Genomic DNA, 20,505 nt, shown 5'->3' on the forward strand with positions numbered 1-20,505 from the left:
CGCATACATACACGCATACACACACAGCTCCGTATAGGAGTGATGTGACCACCGCTAAAAAAAAATTACTGCACTTTGGCTTTGTATGGCAGTACAAAGCTGTTTTAGTCGTTCACGTGACGGCATCGTGCGATGATGATTTAAAAGAGGGCTTAAGTGTGTAAAGTTGAAGTGTTGGCTGAACACTGTCTGTCTCGCTTTAATGTGAACCATGTGCCTTTAATGTGCAGCCCCGTAGGGAATTAGCCACTGTTCTCCTTTCGCGCGAGCTCTCCTAGGTTTGTATGATTTGTGACGAGGCAGGAAATTGCCCAGTTACATTCCACATGTTAATCAGATTTGCCTCAACCCGAGCCCTCGTCGGCCCGGCTCGACCATAACAGAGCATCAGGCGATATCATTGATTTGATTCATTCATTTCCCCTGCAGCCACTTTACTGGCTCTCATTAAAATTAATATAAGTGTTGTTTTTTCGGCCTTGCAATATTCCGGCCAGTGCTGGCGGGTACCGGGACCTCGAACACGCTGTGATTGACGCATCGCGTTGTCGGCACAAGCGCCGGCAATGCTATATTTATATACTATAACGAAATGTAAATGAGCCTTAACTCTTTTACCGCTTTGGACGTTCCCGTTCGCCCCATTTTTCACGGCGGCGCGATGCCAATTGTACGTTCTTTGGCTCGTTCTTTTGTACCTTGTTTTGATGTCTGTAAACTGATGAGGGGTCGCGCGGGTGTGTACCGTTAACACATCTCCCGTAAAAGTGCTCTCAAAAACCCACTGGACGTTAGCATCAATGGAGTAACAAAACGCTTCCTTGTTATTTTCTCTGGGTCTATTGCTCTGTAGCGATGTAGTGGCCTGGACGGATGGGAGCCGACCGCAGCCATTTCACATTCATTCTTGCATGAGGCTGCCCTCTACTGCTAGTATGACCAATGTGCACTATGTAATGAGGGGAAAAAAAAGATCTTTGTCTATAACCTCGCAAAGGTAAGCTGCTTTTGCTGGCAGTGGCACAAAACCCAATAAATAAATAATAACATCTGGCAGTAAAACTGTTAATTATTAGAGTCCGACCAATTCCATATTTCTGAGTCTGATGCCGATCCTGATTCTGGAGTGTCCTAAATGACCGATTACCAATGTTTCAACCAATATTTTGTAAACTAAAATGAATAATAATAATAAAATAAAATAAATTATAATTGAATTCATGGAGATTTTTTTAATATCATTCCTAAGCTAATACTTTGATGACAAGGCTTTGTGTGGTGTGTAATTGATACAAAATAACTTCTTTTTTTTTGGGGGGGGGGGGGGGAGGGGCTACTCCTTTTAAACTATGTTCACTTGTATTTTGATGAAAGGGATTCTTTTAGGTTGGCTTTGAATGTCCTTTACGTCTGTTGGTCGATCGGTAGAGCTCTAATATGGTTCATTTAGAAAGTGCCTTATTCCTTTTATCCTCCTCGCTGAGGCAGAACCTTCGATGTTCCGTTAGGCCTTTATGGCTGAGTGCATCTCGTACAGTGTATTGACGTTAATGCTTTTACTGTAATCTCCAGCGAGCCATCGATGTCGTCCTTGTTCCAAGTTGTCTTGTCCTCTAATGGGCTGTTTGGCACAGAGAAAGGCCATTTACGGTAGCCCCCTTGTTTGTTGGTAAGCCGTGATGTTAGTATTAAGAAAAGGGGGGAATGATTCATGAACATGTCATGCGCTGACCAGAAGGCGTGCACACAGCCGAGGGATCAATGGACATGACAGGAGAGAGGCTGACTCTATAGGGAGGCCTGTAGACTATTTACAGTAAGAAGTGATGCTGGGAGGCAGGAGAGTCACACCAAATTATGGGCCCTGGGTACAAGGATTGTGAAAATGTGTGCAAGAAACCTATGTTTCCATGTCAGTGGTGCTCAAACCTTTTCATGTCAAGGACCCCCAAGATGATATGTATTTGGCCACGGACCCCCATCTCAAAATATTTAGTTCCAGGGACCCCCCCAAGAAGCAAAATTTGAGTTACAAATGTTTGCTTAACAAATATATATTCAAAGATTTGCACACATTTTCACGACTTTTCAAAAATAGCAGATCTACAAGCTCGCAGCGCGGCACTCGGTGCCGCGCTGTGAGCTTGTATACCTGCTATTTTTCAATAGCTAAAGTTACTAGGGCCCCTCCACCTTGGGCCCCCCACTCCCCCCCCCCCCCCTTGTGACGCCCCTGCTGGGAGGCAAAGAGAGGCTGCTGACTTGTCAACTCTCTCTGTGTGTGTTTGTGTGTGCGTGTGTGTGGGCGCACATGTGCGTGTGTGTGTGTTGTTATTACATTAGCTCCCTGTCACTCTGTGACTGCCTGAATAGCAAAGCCCCTGTCAGTGGTTATTATATTACCGCCAATTATAACTAGGCCTTCTCTTTACAGATGTAATCCATCACTTTGCTACACACCCTCTTCAGCTCCCCGGGGAGAGCTTTTGTCCAGGAAATGTATAAACTCAGGCATTCAAATCACCAGCCACTGCAGGGGAGGGCTGTTAACAAAGGGAAATGTTTGACTCGTGGCTTTTTAACCACATCAACCCTAAGCGTCCCTATTCTGGGCATGTCATAATAGGCGAACATTCGTTGAAAATAGACAAACATTTGGCAAAAAATAGCAGCAGACCACGTAGATCGGCTATATTTTTGGTGAAGATATTTACCTGTGGCCGATTCTACAAATGCCTCCTAAATCTCTAGTTCTCAAAACCTTTTCGTGCCAAGCACCCCCAAATTGATATGTAGGTTATTTGGCCATGGACCCCCCCGATCTGAAAATGTTTTGTGCCAGGGACTCCCAGAAGAGAAGATTTGTGCCTGGACGCTGGCTGCTGGTGGAGCAGCGAGACTATAGCCGCTTTCCAATCTGAGGGATTCACACTTTGAAGTGCGCATTTCAAGGGCTATGACGTCACTGGTCACAGATCTACAAGCTCACAATGCGTCGCAACGCAGCGCATTGTGAGCTTGTAGATTGCTATTTGGCGCGGCCCAGTGACGTCATAGCCCTTCAAATGCGCACTTCAAAGTGCGAACCCCTCGGATTGGAAAGCGGCTAGTGTGTTGCGTGTTAGGACCTTGGCTGAGTGTCACTCCCCAGTCCCCATCTCTCTCTCCCCATGTCCTCTCAGACTACTGTATACTATCTAAAAATATTATTTAAAAAAAAAGAGACTATTTGTGAACACTTTTTCAAGATTTTAAAAACAAATGTTTAAAAATAGCATGTGCCAGCCGAGCGTGACACAAACTAAGCCCAGCAAGCCAAATGACGTCATGATGACGTTATGATAACGTCCTCCGGTGACACCGGTGACGTTCAGAACTAGGCCAGATCACAGCCCATGTGGGGATGATCTTGACGTCATTACCAGGACGTCATTTGGACTATAGGATTATTGTTATTGTTTGTAATGTTAGTTGAAATATGAGCACATAAGGTTATATTCTGGGACATATTTGACTAGTTATGATATTTATCTGGCCTCGATTGGACCCTCTCTGATTAATCCAGGACGTCCGTTTTCATGGGCAGGATTGGTTGAAATCAGGTGATATTCTGGGCCAGATCCGACTAGTCGTGGTTTGACTTGATCTGGCCCCAATCGAGACGTCACTGATTGGTCCAGGTCCTGACCGTGCTTGCTGGGATTGGCACACCATGAGCTTGTATATCTGCTATTTTTGAGAACCGCTGATCTAAACCACTATTAAAATGTTGCTATCTAATACATACAATTCACAAAGGGGTGGCAATTCTCAAACAGAATGTTTAGCTCCATTCTCTCACAACACCTCTCACAAACATAGCCACCACGTCAAACAAGCGTGAAAATTTTGCACTGTCCACATTTTAAACATGCCACTCTTTGAACCGCATTTATTTCAATTTAACAAAGTTTCGCCTTTCGCCTCACGCAGAGCAGCCAGTCCTGAAGGAGTATCTTGACAGTGCTCATAAACTGGTCACCAGAGTATCAAGTTACAGAGGAGGGGGGAGGGGGGAGGGGAGCTGAGCGGAGGAGAGAGAGAGAGAGAGAGAGAGAGAGAGAGAGAGAGAGAGAGAAAGAAAGACGGGGAAGGGCCCGGGGAGCTGAGCGTCCGTATACACCACGTCATCGCATCACCAATACCTTTCACAAAACTTTTTTTTTTTCAAAAAAACTTTTTTGTTTTCAAAAAACTTTTTTTTTTTCAAAAAACTTTTTTTTTTTCAAAAAACTTTTTTTTTTTCAAAAAACTTTTTTTTTTCAAAAACTGAACTCTCGCCGCAAACTTCTAGTATAGCTAAAATCTAAACTGACACAGATGCTCTCCCGGTTTTAATGGACTAAAGGTAAGCTAATAGTCTGTTATGTTTCTATCTGTGTGTTTTCAGATGGACCTGAAGCTGCTCTTGATATCCACCTTGCTAGGAGTCTTTTGCTACAGCAGGGCTCAGAACGGTAAGATGTTCATGATCAACCAAGCCTTCTTAAACCAGCTCAGCTTACATATCGTCTGTCAGGTGGAAATCTTTTAGGTCCAAAACTGTTACTTTTCAGGAAATGGGGAAAAATAACCTGTGTTACAATTCAGCCAATGTAGATACTTTGCATTGGTTAAATATTTATACAACCCACAGACATACGTAGTTAAACACTTAAATTTCTATTTCAAAAACGTATTATAATAAGAAAATTACCTACAATTTATATTGCGCTTTACTGAGTAACCAATATCGCTTTGCAAAAACATAAAAAGTTGTAGATTTTTCTTTAGGAACAGTGTTCTGGCTGCATCAGCAATGTGATGTAATAAGCATCGAACTGCAGGGCTTGTACTGAACTGGACACCCGTGCACAACAGAGCCAACGAAAGCCCTCTCCTTCCAGAATAAGACGTTCGGCCCAGTGGCGTCAGTTCAGAAAAAGCTAAGGTATGGAAACATGACTTGCTTCGCGCGCGTGCAAGACACCAATCATGTTTCCATACCTTAACAACAGGCATGATACATTTATTTTAAGAAGTACATTTTATTTTTCCCCCCGTTTATACGGTTTCTTGGGCTGGATATGGCAGCCTGAAGGTGTTCAAGTGCAGCTAAACTTGGCATGTTAGTAAACGTGCCACAATTAACAATAACGCATTGCACCTGTGCAGCTGACTTGCGGAACCTGGGAACTATAATACCTTGTTAAAGTGACCATTTTGTTACATTTTGCATTTGTAGTTATTTTACTGTAATTTAACAACATAATAACCAGAACAGATAAAGAGACATTCATGTATTTATATTTAACTCATTCTGTGCCTATCCCGAACATGTTCGGCTTTATTTCAATCCAATACAATTTTTTTTTAATTAATTGACTTACCCTGAGCTGCTTGTAGAGTCGTGGGTGGTCCTGGCTCGTCCTACGCTAGCCAGCTAGCCATTTTACATGGTCCGACGATATATTCCATTAAAAATGGTTTAAAATACATTTTTGAGCCCCCCAATGTTCACCAAATGTTCAGCGCCGCTTCCGGAACGTAGTCCAGTGTGCCTATCCCGAACATGTTCGGCTTTTTTGAAATGAATAAAATGATCCGAGGCCTTCTGAAGCCTGAGCCTAAATTTAAAATCCAGTGTTCCAAATCCGGGGGCCGGCATGCCGGCCGTTACCCGCGAACGGCGCCGCGAATCGCCGCCGAATCCAATGAAAAACCACATCTTTGGAGGCCCATATCTCTGGATTGTGTTTTTAGGGATGCTTGCCGAGGTTTATTTACGGCAAAATCGCCGAAAAATGATCTTTAAAATGACAAAATGGGAATAGCTATTCTGTTAGCATTATCATCCGGGACCTTTCCATGACGTGCACGAACGTGAGCACGCGCGTCACTGCAACGTGAGTCCCCGGATGCTAATGCGCTCGCCTATGGGACAAACCCTGGCATTCTTTGGTGCCCTCTAGGGGCTGGCACTGGAAGCGTTAAAAGTAACATTTATTTCCCCCCCTGGACCCAGGGTATGGCAGCTGCATACCCCTGCCATACCAAATTGACACCCCTGGTTGGTTCGGCCCTAGTCATAATGACGTCGTTTTAACCACAAGCCGGGCTCCACCTTAGCATCGCAGAGCTTAGTGCAGAATGGAAAAGAGCGCAATGTTCCACCACCACCACCACCTCCCTACTCCAATTACGCAGCGTTTCAGCACAACTCGTGTGAATACAGTGGGTTCTGACAGGCTCTCTGTCTCTGTCTCTCTCTCTCTCTGTCTCTCAATCGGTTTCTCTTTCTCTCCTTTATCTACCATCCAGAGGGAAACGAGTGCATCAGTGCCAATGCCAAGTTCTGCGGGGAATGCATCCAGGCGGGTGCCAAATGCGGCTGGTGCACAGACCCGGTATGTGGATTTGAGCCCTCAGCTTATTCATTGCTGCGTGTGGTGCTGTTTGCTGTGTCATGCACAGCCGCCACGTGTAGTCAGATCAGCTTGCTATTAATAACGTAGCGTCGCTAAGTCATGATAGATGAAAAGTGTGAAATGATTTTAAAATATTTCAATATTTATACAAATTAAAAAAGGTCAAAAAATGCTGACACATGGGCATTAAATGACCATGCACTGGAAAATCCTGAGTTTCAATTTAAGCCCATGACCATGATCCAAGGGGATTGAACTCTGATCTTTTACCGGATGCCAGATGTCATTGTCTATTGTGGTAATGTTGTGTAACACAAAAGGTGACTGATGAGGTGTTAGGTTCTGTCTGCTTCCTCTGTGGATACTTTCAGTGGCAGCTAAAGGATTTCTCTGGGCTAGTCTTCTAGATCGAAACCTGTAAAAAGCTTGTGAAGGCCTTGCGGTCCAGGTGCATACCACATAGTCTCTGATGTCTGACAGCGTGTCGCGGGTTCGAGTCTCGTTCCCGACTACCTTTGCTGCGTGTCAATCCCCATCTCTCTCCCCATTTCCTGTCAGTCTACTGTCCTATCAAATAAAGGCATAAATGCCCCAAAAGAAATCTTGTGGTAAAAAAAGCATGTGAAGAATGTCTAGACAAATTATGAGCTTGTAAGAGAGTGTATTTACTTGCAAACAGAGCTTAACGGACGCCTACATCCATAAAACCTTGTCCTCAATAAGAAGAAGAAGAATCTTTTGTTATTGTATAAAGCAGGGGTCTTCAACGTTTTCAGGCCAGGGACCCCTTAGTTGAGAGAAAGATGAAGCAGGGACCCCCACAACCTGTTCATAGATTCCATATAGTTTCATTGTTTGACAGCACAATTATCAGTGTATTTTGGATTCATGTCAGTTTGTGTTTTCAGATATTTAACCACTTGAACTCTACTCTACTTGAAATCTACAAGCTCGCAACGCCTCGCAGCGCGCATAGAGTTATAATAAGAATAGAGAGGACACCAGATATCCCCGCCCGTCCACTTGCATTGAGTTGCTCACCCAGCGCATGAGGCGTTTTCACCCCTCCTTCCGGCTAGTAAAACCGTGACGTAGTGGGTCTACTGTGACGCGTTTTGCGTCATAATTTGTGTTCATGGACGCGCTTCATGAACGAGCACTTCCGGTATGAACGCGCGTCAATACAAAGAAGCCTAGACGAGCGTTCATGTGAGTAGACCCAACTGCAGTACCTCAAAACGGCTACCATGTCCATTTGGTTTCAGGGCGCCCCCAGGGTTCTGGGGGCTTGGCAGCGCGAGGCGTTGTGAGCTTGTAGATCGGCTATTTTTGGCTTAAGTTCTCCGAATATGGACGCTAGGGTTCAAGTGGTTAATATAAAAAAGGGGGAAAAAAACAAGTTTCTATCACACAAAGATTTGGAGGACCCCCTGTAGTAACTCTGAGGACCCCCTAGGGGTCCCGGACCCCCTGTTGAAGACCCCTTGGTATAAAGTATAAAGACAGAGGACAGCAATGGTGTCATGTGATACGTGGTGACATTGTCCTTGTCCATTGTCCTCATGTCTTACCATTTTCTTGTGACGCCTCCCCACAGGACTTCCTGAAGCAGGGCGAGACCCTGTCGACCCGATGCGACGAGCTGCAGTCGCTGAGGAAGAGGGGCTGCGCGGAGGACAAGATCGAGAACCCGCGAGGGAAGAAGAAGATTCTCGCCAACAAACCGGTGTCCAATCGCAAGAAGGGCGGTTCGGAGAAGCTCCACCACTCCAACATCACACAGATCCAGCCCCAGAAACTCACTTTGACCCTCCGCTCTGGTGAGGGGACAGGGGACATAGAACACCTGTTGGGGTAGTTGTTGCTGTGTACAGTGTATAGCAATATATATATATATATATATATATATATATATATATATATATATATACTGTATATATACCGGTGTATATATATATATATATATATATATATTTTTTTTTTATATATATATATTTTATATATATATCCTAAATGGGCTAAACTATTATGACTAAAAATGTTCGTCGGCTACCCTTTTTCACTGACGAAAACTAAATAAAAACTAAGCTATAGAGAGTTGCTGATCCCTGCTGAAAAGTTGTTGAAAAGTCCTTAAATTGTCACTTCACTGTCATCTGGTGAGGTGACCCCCCCCCCCCCCCCCCCCCCCCCCCCACACACACACACACACACACACACACACACACACACACACACACACACACACACACACACACACGCTGGTATAGGGTATGTTCCTACGGTATATCATGTGAAGTGCAGGGCCTATATAATAAACCCATGCCATCTGCTTGTGTAGGTGAGCCCCAGACATTCGACCTGAAGTTCAAGCGTGCAGAGGACTACCCCATCGACCTGTACTACCTGATGGACCTGTCCTACTCCATGAAGGACGATCTGGAGAACGTCAAGAATCTGGGAACCAGTCTGATGCTGGAGATGTCCAAGATCACCTCTGACTTCAGGATAGGTGGGTGGTAAAAATCACTTGTTCGATCGTGCAGAATAACCAGGGACGTGCTGGCCATTGGGAAAAGCGGGACAACTCCCGAACGGCCGGTTCATTCCCGGCCGGTCCAGGCCGGCCGTTAGGAAAAAAAATAAAAATAAAATGTCGGCCTTCGTCGGCCAACAAAGTAAATCGTCACTGTCGGGCAGAAACCTTTTTTTTTGCAAAGCAAAGCCCTGCTTCATCATACAAGGCCGTCGCACAAAAGTAGTGAAAACAGCAGATCTACAAGCACACAACGCCTCGCGGTGCGAGGCGTTGTGTGCTTGTAGATCAGCTGTTTTCACTAGTTTAATTCATTTTTAAAATGATAAATACTTGAACAAACGGTTTTGGACATACAAGGTTTCCACCCGACAACAACAGAATATAACTCATGTAATTGGCCCACTGGCTTGTCACTTGTCATGATCTGAAATGGCAAATCTTTGAGTAGCAGCAGCGCTATAGAGAGAGATCTCTCTCTATAGCGCGCAATGAGGGCCTCTCCAACTCTTTTTCCCGGGCTGAATCAGGGGCCCAGCACGTCCCTGAGAATAACACCCGTCCATGAACAGCCATTCAATCCAATCCAATCTGTTCTGGTCAGTCTCCCAGTTTATGCCCTGCCCGCAACTACGCATGGCAGGGCATTCAGTCCATGTCCCGTTTCTACAGTACGGTTTTTCTGTCAGCGAAATACCTCATGGACGGATTTTCATTCAACTTGGTGGGAATGATCAGTATAGGCTGCCATGAAAAGATTGGTAACTTTTAGGTTAAAAAAGGTCAAGGTCTCAGTCAAAATTGACATCGCACAGGTGACATTGCACAGGCCAAAGGCTGCCCCGAAGAGATGGTTAACATTTGAGTCAAAAAGGTCAAATTCGTGATTGACTGCTGTAATTGTCTTGAAACTTGGTGGAACTTGGCAATCACAGGTCAATTGTCCCTTTAGGCTAAGGGATCAAAAACGCTTGTACTGAAAGAGCAATCCTACTTTATCCCACTATATCATCTTGGAATCTCTATCTGTCTGTCTGAACACGTTTTCTCCCAAACTTTAACTAAGCATATACTGTGTACACAGCGCATAACCCAAAGTTTGCAAATACTGTGAGTGCGCACATCCCCGGGTATGGACTAGTGGTGGTGGTTTAATGTCTGAAAACAATCACAATGCCATGCCAGTTGCTTATAAATTAAATGTAAATGAGGGTCTGCCTCAATGATCTCTCAGAGAATCTTCAGTAAAGGTTAAACGAATAGAGGAAACGTTTGCTACGTTTGCTACCCTGTTACATTCAACAATCTCATTGCCTGCCTCCCCAAATTCAGGCAGTGTGTCGCAGCTTCCTGTATGTGTCGTTTGGCATTGGCTGTTCATAAAATAGCAGATGTACAAGCTCACAGTGCGACACTTGGTGCCGCGCTGTGAGCTTGCACATACGCTATTTTAGAAAAAAAAATTGAAATATATTGAAAGAACTGCTGATTTAAAAGGCATTTGTAGAATTGGTCTCAGATCTTAAAAGGTTAAAATACCTCCAGCGCTTTGTTACAATAATAACTGCAAATACATATTCATTGAAAATGTCAATGAATATTGACATTCAGGGGTTGACACTAGGGCAAGTACAGGTCATGTTCTACTTGCCCAAAGTTCATGCCCACTTGCCCAAAAAGTTAATCGTCCATTATAAGATGATAGGTAATATTTTAATTACCGCTCAATTTAACACTTATTTATTTACTTTCTGGGACTGTGCGTTAAAATGTCACACCTCAATACCTCCACATCCAAATACCTACATAGCTATGATTGAAATTGAATATGTCTATGGTTTCACACTTGTTATTTTATATTTTTAAGTGTAGCAACATCAAACAGCCCATTATAGGTAAACAGTGCTCTTATTTTATATTCCACAGACCAAACCAGACAGAGCACGCTGGCCACGTTCAGTTGTTTAAACTTTAGACAGATCTATCTTGTGTTGCGTTTATAGACGGTTGCGTCCCCTCTCATATGAGCACTTGCCCGGTCGGGCAACCTGAAAGCAAACTTCACCTGCCCTAAAGTTTCATTTACCTGCCAGGGGCAGGTGGGCAAGCCTTAGTGTCAATGCCTGTCATTTGTTTTTGTTTTGTGTCTGTTTCGGATTTGTTTATTCTTTCTCTAAAATGTAATTTTTTCAATGTTCAAGATCAACGATACTGTGAATATTATGCCATGAAGAGTAGTGCAAGTACCTTTCTATGGCTATAGGTGGACAGACCCTGAGAAGGGTGGGAGGGAGGGGTGTGTGCGTGTGTGTGTGTGTGTGTGTGTGTGTGTGTGTGTGTGTGTGTGTGTGTGTGTGTGTGTGTGTGTGTGTGTGTGTGTGTGTGTGTGTGTGTGTGTGTGTGTGTGTTTGTCAAGGATAACACATTAAAATAAAATAAATGTTCCGGACATATTTTGAATCTTGTTTCCTTGTGTTTAACTTTTTCTGAAGGCTTTGGCTCCTTCGTGGAGAAGACGGTCATGCCTTACATCAGCACCACTCCAGCCAAGCTGCTGAACCCGTGCACGGGGGACCAGAACTGCACCAGCCCCTTCAGCTACAAGAACGTGCTGAAGCTCACCAGCGACGGCAAGAAGTTCAACAACCTGGTGGGCATGCAGCACATCTCTGGGAACCTGGACTCTCCCGAGGGCGGCTTCGATGCCATCATGCAAGTGGCCGTGTGCCGGGTAAGTTGCCTTGTTGGCCTTGTTGGCGATTATTATGAGCCACTTTGGGCTTTTTTCCACCTTTTTCCCCCTGTAAAGTCGCTTGTAAATATTGGTAATATTATTAATAATAGCTTTATGTGTATAGCGCCTTTCATACATGAAAATGTAGCCCAAAGTGCTTCACATCAAACATATAATTTTCCGAATGTCTGAGTGAGTGTCTGTCTGTCTGTCTGTCTGAAACAGTGTTTCTCCTCAGTGGCTGGAGCAATTGATCTGAAATCGCATCACCATTAGCATATGAACACACCTGACATAACTGTGAAGCCCGTTTGTCACTTTCACAAATCATATGCTGTATATTAGCATTTTTATGGTGTATCTACTATCTATTCTGCATCTAGCATGAGGCATATCTATTCTGCATCTAGCATGAGGCAACATGTTTAACCAGGTGTGTGTGTGTGTGTGTGTGTGTGTGTGTGTGTGTGTGTGTGTGTGTGTGTGTGTGTGTGTGTGTGGGGACACACAGTATCTCTGTAGCCATTAAACGAAACGGGTATTTCTTACATTGATGGTCCTACATATTATCATGCAAGCACCAGTTAAAGTTACTTTCCATCCCTCATATACTGTGTGCACAGTGCACACATCCCATAACCCACACACTGCACATAATTTCGGAGCTCATATCTTTGAACGGGTAAGGGCTAGTTAAGATAATAAATAATAGGATGGCAGAGAAAAATTAACTGTCAAACAGTAGGGAAAAAATATTTAAAAAAACTAAAAAAAACACAAGATGAGAACACAAGATTAATTCAAATGAATGCCATATAGGGAGAAAAAAAATACATATATTTCAGCTTACTCTTGAAAACACTATTAGAGAGCTTGCCATTTTAGCTCCAGTGGCAGTGCATTCCACAACCTAGGGCCATAGAACTAGAAGGTGGCCTCCCCGGTGGTAGCTGCGTTGGGTTGAGGTTTTTTGGTCTTGTTTCTAAAGTGTATAGTTGCTTATTTGGGCTTGCTTCCTAAATGTTGTTTAAACCACTGGTTTTTGAACATTTTCATGTCAAGGACCTCAAGTACCCCCAAATTAATATTGTATTTGGGCTTGTTTTCATGCCCCTGGCAGCTTATTTCTCTCGCAAGACTTGGCAACGCTGCTAAGTAGGCATGGGAACAAAACACTAGCGCTCCCGGGTGGCCCGCTAAGGCTAATAAACACATCCAGGTTTATATTCCCACAATTATGGCATTTGCTTGCAGCGATACAAAGTTTATGTGGTGATTTGGCGATTAAATCATTAAAAAGGATTTCTTTTAATGAGATGCTGGTGTTTACTAGTGCATTTTTATGTGGACGCACTGATAATCGGCTCAACATGTTCAGATGTTTATTTATTTTTTTGTACTCAGATTTTTTTAATCAGATTTCATCAGTCTATGGTGGATAGCAGACTCTGGTTTGTTTGTACAGCTTTAAAGGAAAAGCAATAAAGTGAAACGCTATCTTTTACAGCGGTTGTTTTCTTTTCATTGTTTTCCGTTCATCAGGAGCAGATTGGCTGGAGGGATGTGACCCGTCTGCTGGTGTTTTCCACCGACGCCGGCTTCCATTTTGCCGGGGACGGCAAGCTGGGCGGCATTGTGCTCCCCAACGATGGGAAATGTCACCTGGAGAACGACGTGTACACCATGAGCCACTACTATGTATGTGTACTGTATGCATGCAGCTCAGCATTCCTCTGCTTGATTTTTTTTAAACCTTTAAAGGTGATACACCATAAAATTTCACTTTTCCTATTTTAAAACCTTTTTTTGGGGTCCCACTAGCACCTTCTATCCTCACAAAGTCCCATTTCTGACCGTTGTGTCTTTCTCTGTTTTTTTGAAGGCAAAGGTTAAAAGTATCCCACGGGTTCTCAAAACAGGCTATTCAGATTTGCTGCCGATTGTGACGTCATCTGCCGATTGTGACGTCATCATAAAAAAAAACTTTTCAAAAAAAAATGTTTTTCAAAAGGATTTTGGGGGGGTGGCGCAGTTCAGACCAAAGGTGGTACTGCAGCTGAAATGCTCTGAGAGCCATTCAAAAATGAGAGAGGCTCTCTATTCAGGAGTGGTAATTTAGCCTCAAACCTTTTGAAAAACGTTTTTGGGACATAAACAATATGACATAAATACTTTTTGGAGCTGTGTGGAACACAAGCTCCCTATACGTGGCCGTGTGTGTGGGTCTGTCTGTCTGTCTGTCTGTCTCCGTGTCTCCGTGTCTGTCTGTAGCCTGCAGTAACCTTTTCTGACCACACATGTTAAGGGAGGGGCGCTGTTGCACACACACACACACACACACACACACACACACACACACACACACACACACACACACACACACACACACACACACACACACACACACACAGCTCCACTTCGAACAGAGGTTCGATTTTTAAATGCATGGTGTATCACCTTTAAAGAGGTGGTGCCATAGTTTTGTACTTTTTCTGTTTTTCATGTGTCTAGGAGGTTGGAAGTACTTCATTAGACCCCCTGGTGTGGTTTTTATGAGAAATGATGTATTCTCTTGGTCTTTGTTTGTTTTCTCTTGGAGGCTGCCACCTTGTGGTCAAAAGTGTCAGTTAAAAAACACATATACTAAGTATGTCACAGTATCAACTCCTCCCCTAGTTACCATTCACCCAACATTGTGGGGCGTGGCTAACTTCAGCTGGGTCACCACCCACCATGACATCCATGCATACTTAATGAACTGGGGGTGTGGCCACATCAAAACCCAATTTTAACTCTTTCTGTATACTTTTTTGGAGAAAAAAAAATCCTCCTAGTATAATCATAATACCTGATAATCATGTTTTAGAGGGGGGGGGAAATCATGGCACCACCTCTTTAACTCTCAAATACCTGTTAGAGTCGTGTTAGATTTTAACCACTTTAACCATTATTTTATGCTTTAACTTTAGAAAAATAGCAGATATACAAGCTCACAGCGCGGCACCGAGTGCCGCGCTGCGAGCTTGTAGATCTGCTATTTTTTTTAAATCGTGAAAATGAGTGCAAGTCTTTGAATATCTTTGACCCGATCTTTGACCCGACTTCTAAATCCTTCCCCTAAATCATGCTGTTCTCAAACCTTTTCATGTCAAGGACCCCCAAAATTACAGGTATTTGGCCACGGACCCCCATCTCAAAATATGTTGTTCCAGGGACCACCCAGAAGTAAATATTTGAGTTACAAATGTAACTCACACCGAGTGCCGCGCTGTGAGCTTGTATATCTGCTATTTTTCAATAGTTAAAAGCAGTCAATAATCCTAGGCCTAAATGGGTTAAAATAGCTGAGCTACAAGCTCACAACAACACACATCACACTGGCCCCCTTTTCCACCGGTGGTTAAACCGGTTCCGTTCTTTTTTTCCCTGCTAATTTTGAACCAGTTTAGAGTGTTTCCACTGAAAATGAATTGGTTTAGAGCCCTGAGAGTTGGTTTGTAACCAATGTGGGCGTGTCACTGCTCTACGCGTTGGAAGATGCAGATGCCACATAATGGCAAAAGCAAGTGAAAAAATCATCATTTAAAAAACAAAAAGTAACTGCCATTGACGATTGAATCTCTCCCATTAAATGGACTCTTTGCCTTTGTCATATTCAACACATTGCTGGAATCGAACCTAGGGCAGCTGGGGGCTCCTGCCCCTAATTACAATGGTGCTTTTGACGTGGAAGCGCAAGCCGGTTCGTGCCTGGATGCCGTGAAAGCACCATGGTACCTCGGATCTAGAACGGAACCAGTTCTAGAACCAAATATCTTTTGGTGGAAAAGGGGCCTATAGTGACATTTGTATTATTATATTTTGTGAGCTCATACTGTATATCTGCTATTTTTGTATCGTGTGACACGGTCGCACGACGACGTGTACATTCAGGCTTTAAGTGGTTAACCTAACGAGCTCCATATGTGAGAAAGTGCTTGGACTTTCCACTGACATTTTGGATCTCTTATTCATGGTGAATTGTGGCTTTCCTTTCTGTCATTGTAGGATTACCCCTCCATCGCTCATCTGGTGCAGAAGCTCAGCGACAACAACATCCAGACCATCTTCGCCGTCACAGAAGAGTTCCAGCCTGTGTATAAAGTTAGTCCTCGCTCCTTCTCTGGATCAGTGCTTCTAAACCTGTGGGTCGGACTCGGGGTCCCTACATGTTTTGTATTGTATTTTCTTTTTTTTTTGTTTTTTGGGGGGGGGGGGTCCCCAGATGACGGTGAAGTGACATTTAAGACCTTTTTAATACCAAAAAAGGGGGGAAAAGACCATTACTGCATCAAAAGTAATCACAAACTATACTATACAACTGGTCAAACATTGGCCAAATTGTCAATGAAGAAAGAAAGAATCGTGAAATTAGCTGATCTACAAGCTTGTAGATTGGCTATTCTCAATTTTTTTTTATCTGTGGAACCGAGTCAAACCAAATTGAATGCCTCAACTCCTATACAATTCCAAGTACTGGGTGGGGGGGTCCCCCAGTTCAAATAATGATTATTTGGGTGGTCCCCAGCTCAAATCTGATTATTTTGGGGGGTCGTGGCCTGAAAGGTTTGGGAACTCTTGACCCAGACTAACGGCATCTGCTCCTCATTAACAGTAGCATCTCCTTGAAGCTCTGATGGTTTCCTTCTGCCCTGTCACTGTTTCTTTTAACCCAACTGGATGGCAGAGTAGGATAAAAGTTTGCATTGTTGTGTCCACCATGACTGAAACCTCAATACGGAACAACACCTCATTGTTTCAAATATCAAGCCCATAATGATTTTTTTATTTTTTCAATAATGTAGTTTCTTAAACTTCCTCATAGTTTGGGGTTTTACCATTCTGTGTGCCGTGCATTTTGAGTTTCCGCAGTTAAAAACAGAAAGCTGAAAACAAAGTATTTTTCTTCCTCGCTCGTGGCTTTACAGTAGGGTTTCCATTGATTGCAGGATTCCGCAGACATAAATTTGCACTGATGTATATTCTCTTTCTGCTCAGGAGCTGAAAAATCTGATTCCAAAGTCTGCAGTGGGAACACTGTCTGCCAACTCTAGCAATGTGATCAACCTCATCATTGACGCCTACAACGTGAGTACAGTATACAGTAGCATTCCCTGTCTGCTTCAATCACTGCCTTGAATTATGACGTAAGCACTATTAACTAAAACATTAACATTCTCATTGTTTATCACCATCCAAACTATTTGGAAACATGTGTTCATGCTCAGTGCTGGGCTTAATCAATCCACTTGTGGATTGTGGCCTGCAGGCTAAACAAAGCTACCAGCTGAAATTCCATGAAGGCCTGTAATAACATTTTGCACTTGTTATCTCCGTGTTGCTGGCAGTCACTCTCTTCAGAGGTCATTCTGGAGAACAGCAAGCTGCCAGAGGGAGTGACCATAGCGTACACGTCCCGCTGCAAGACCGGCGTGGTCAGCGAGGGCGAAAACGGACGCAAGTGTTCGAACATCTCCATTGGCGATGAGGTGGGGACTGAAGGAAAAGATTTCCTTCTTGTTATATGTTAGTTCATTTCATTTTCATTTCATCACGATTTGTGGCTGAAATGACATTCCATTGCCCAAAGTGTACAAAAGAATAGCTAAAATAGCAGATCTACAATGACGTGAGCTTGCAGACTGGCTATTTCTGCTACTTTCAGGTTTGTTTGTTGAGCGGTGCCTGCTGCTCAAACATTTGACCGAGTGTGTTTGTATGAGCACGGCAACAACCGCTGCAGCCACCCAGCGGTGCTGTTGAGCCAGGGGCTTCAATTGGGTATGGCAGGGGTATGCAGCTGCCATAGCCTGGGTCCAGGGGGGAGAAAGTTACTTTAAAATATAAATCCATGAATGTCTCTTTGTCTGTCTGTGCTGGTTATGTTAAAATGTTACAAGCACACAACGCCACACAATTGCGAGGCGTTGTGTGCTTGTAGATCGGCTGTTTTCACTAGTTTTGTGCGACGGTCTTGTATGATGAAGCAGGGCAAAAGACATACATTTGAAACTTGGAGATACAAGGTTTCTGCCCGACAGTGACGATATTTTAGTGATTATGTTGCGAGGAAAACTTTGAGATAATAGCCATTTTGGTACATTTTTTGGGGGAAATTGAAATTATTAAATACAATAAAAGATTATAAAAAATAAATGAAAAAAGTTATCGAAAAAAACACGGCCTGCTCACGTATTCGGAGGGTGTCAGGAGTCACCAGAAAAAAGCACAGTTATTTTCATTGAATCTATCATGGTTAAAATGGAGTTTGAAGTTATAATGGGTTTGTATAGGAAGGTCCTGGAAGAGGGGAAATTCATTATCAAATATCTAAATACCGAATGAAGAAATTCAAAAACTGTCCAGGGTGTTCTCAAGAGCCTAATTAGACAATAAAATGACCAAAAGTTTTTTTGAAAGTGAAATATCCCTTTAACACCCGAAAGTCTTACTTAGTATAAAAAATGGGGGAAACAGATAACAGTAATTGATCCAAAATAAGAAACTGTAGCATGCTACTGTATGGATGTAATGAATTGTAGTCAAAGGGCAAAACATCATAAATAACACTGGAATGGTCCTTAAAGGTTATTGGATTTCAGATTTCACTTGGGAGATCACCCTTACCTTTTGCATTTTACACAAAGTATCTGCTGAAGTCAGCCAGTATTTGTGCTCTCTTGACCGGTTGCTTCCTTCCTTCCCCGGTAGGTGATGTTCACCATCAGTGTGACCGCGACGGGCTGTCCCAAGCAGGGCAAGCCTGAAGTCATTAAGATCAAACCACTGGGCTTCACGGAGGAGTTGGAGATCATGCTGAGCTTCATCTGCGAGTGTGACTGTCACAAGGACGGCATCCAGAACAGTGAGCTCTGCGCCTCTGGAAACGGAACATACGAATGTGGTGCCTGCAAGTGAGTTCCTTGTCTGGGAAGAACAGTCCTCATGCATTTCATTCATTATCATGTACCGTAAGACGAGGCCAGGCCAGTTTATTTGTGTTACGCATGTGTTCACCTTCTACCGAGCAAAACATTCAATGAGGTTTTGGGCGGGCTTTATGCTTGATTTTATTACCTTAGTAAACCTTGTCCTAAACACTTTCTTTTTTTGGGGGGGGGGGGGGGGAACAGCAATTCAGTACATACCGTAAGGCACAAAAATAAATATAATATATAATAAATAAAATGGAGAAAAGCTAATAAAAAAAAAGGTCAAAGTGCAATTATTCTACCCAGTCAAGTTGTGCACTGTCAACACTAAGGTGGTGTTTGTCAGACTTATCTTGTAACATTTTGTCAGAGCATTTATCCTTCTGTTAAGCCACTGTGTGCTGGGTGGAAATAACCATGATACCATTGCTGGTTTTGTGTTTCAAAAACAAATATATTTTGTTACCGGATCATAGTTGGGCTCTCAGACCCTGGGATTTCCCATTAAACTCTCCAAACAGAGCTTATGGCTTTTCCAGACACCAATACATTCCATGACTTTACTCAAACGTAGCCAAAATGCTAGTGTCCTCCTGAACACTTTATATGAACGACTTTATTGAAGTCCTCAACTCGTTTTGTCTGTACGCTTTCTCTTGTTCTCACAACACTCCATCAGATTCAACAATTCACCACTTAAAATTCACCATTTCGGATCAAAAGAAAAGTTGATTAATCAGTATCCTTTTTTTGTTTTTAAATCTGGGATCATTTAGTAGACCGGTCTTTGATGACCTGATTCAGATTCATAACGTAAGAGCAAGTCTGGGATGTAGTTTGGTCTTAATATATACACAAATGATTTAAAGACAAACAGCAGTATTTCAAAATTAGGTCTGTGACTCACTGGAATTATTGTAATGTATTCAGCTTTCTTAGTTCCAGTCATAACTAGCATTCTTAATGAGCTCAAGCTTTCTGATAGTTTTTGGTGTTTAGATCTGAACCCTCTAATTCTTGCAATATTAGGCGGACTAATAGACTTTCTTATTCACTTGTGGCTGTTATTTTTTATATAATATACTAGTAAGACGCCTCAGGGCGACAGGCGAAAGAGCGAGGTTGCACCACCGTGTTCCTGTGGACATCAGGGTTGTGGACATCAGGGATCTCCATATTTAGGGCATAAAAGGGATTTGTTCCCCTGGCATCACAGGGATCTCCATATCTCCATATATGGGCATAAAAGGGATTTGTTCCCCCTGGCATCACAGGGAACTCCATATCTCCATATATGGGCATAAAAGGGATTTGTTCCCCCTGGCATCACAGGGATCTCTCTAACAGGGCATCATTAATATTGATGACATCAGGGAACGCCATATATGGGCATAAAAGGGATTCTGTTAGTGTGACATCACAGTGAAGCCAGAGCGTGATGTCAGAGCGGCGAACCCATTCTGGTAGAGTGGTTCCCCTGACATCACAGTGACATCAGAGCATGATGTCAGAGCGGCAAACCCATAGACCTTAAAAATGTGTACACGTCTACACGGACGCAGACAAGCTGTGGCGTTTCTCATAGTAAACTGCGACCTTCGGTCGCAATTATTATTATAAGATCAAATTACCAATCGCCAAGAGAGTACATTGGGTGTATTGTGTATTCATCAGTAAGAACAACCTAAGCTGAGCTGAATCTCATGTGGGTGGAAAGCACCATACTTTAAATGTAGGAATTTAGGCCTAGAATTATTGAATGCTTTAACCAGTGAAAAATAGCAGATATACAAGCTCACAGCGCGGCACCGAGTGCTG

The 20,505-nt window shown here is 43.2% G+C and overlaps 1 protein-coding gene across 1 annotated transcript in view; it reads left to right on the plus strand.

Annotated features, from left to right (window-relative positions):
• LOC308306527 (integrin beta-1-like) overlaps positions 1–20,505 on the plus strand; it is a 55,813-nt gene that overhangs the window by 24,771 nt on the left and 10,537 nt on the right. The window contains exons 2-11 of the mRNA XM_080751547.1: positions 4,430–4,496; positions 6,340–6,425; positions 8,044–8,266; positions 8,788–8,958; positions 11,475–11,713; positions 13,259–13,414; positions 15,764–15,859; positions 16,754–16,843; positions 17,104–17,244; positions 18,467–18,669. Of these exons, the coding sequence (XP_080607673.1) occupies positions 4,430–4,496; positions 6,340–6,425; positions 8,044–8,266; positions 8,788–8,958; positions 11,475–11,713; positions 13,259–13,414; positions 15,764–15,859; positions 16,754–16,843; positions 17,104–17,244; positions 18,467–18,669 (1,472 nt within the window). The remainder of the gene's footprint in view (positions 1–4,429; positions 4,497–6,339; positions 6,426–8,043; positions 8,267–8,787; positions 8,959–11,474; positions 11,714–13,258; positions 13,415–15,763; positions 15,860–16,753; positions 16,844–17,103; positions 17,245–18,466; positions 18,670–20,505) is intronic.

Source organism: Nannobrachium achirus (genome assembly GCF_963921795.1).
Source record: "Nannobrachium achirus genome assembly, chromosome: 21".
Classification (NCBI taxonomy): Eukaryota; Metazoa; Chordata; class Actinopteri; order Myctophiformes; family Myctophidae; genus Nannobrachium; species Nannobrachium achirus.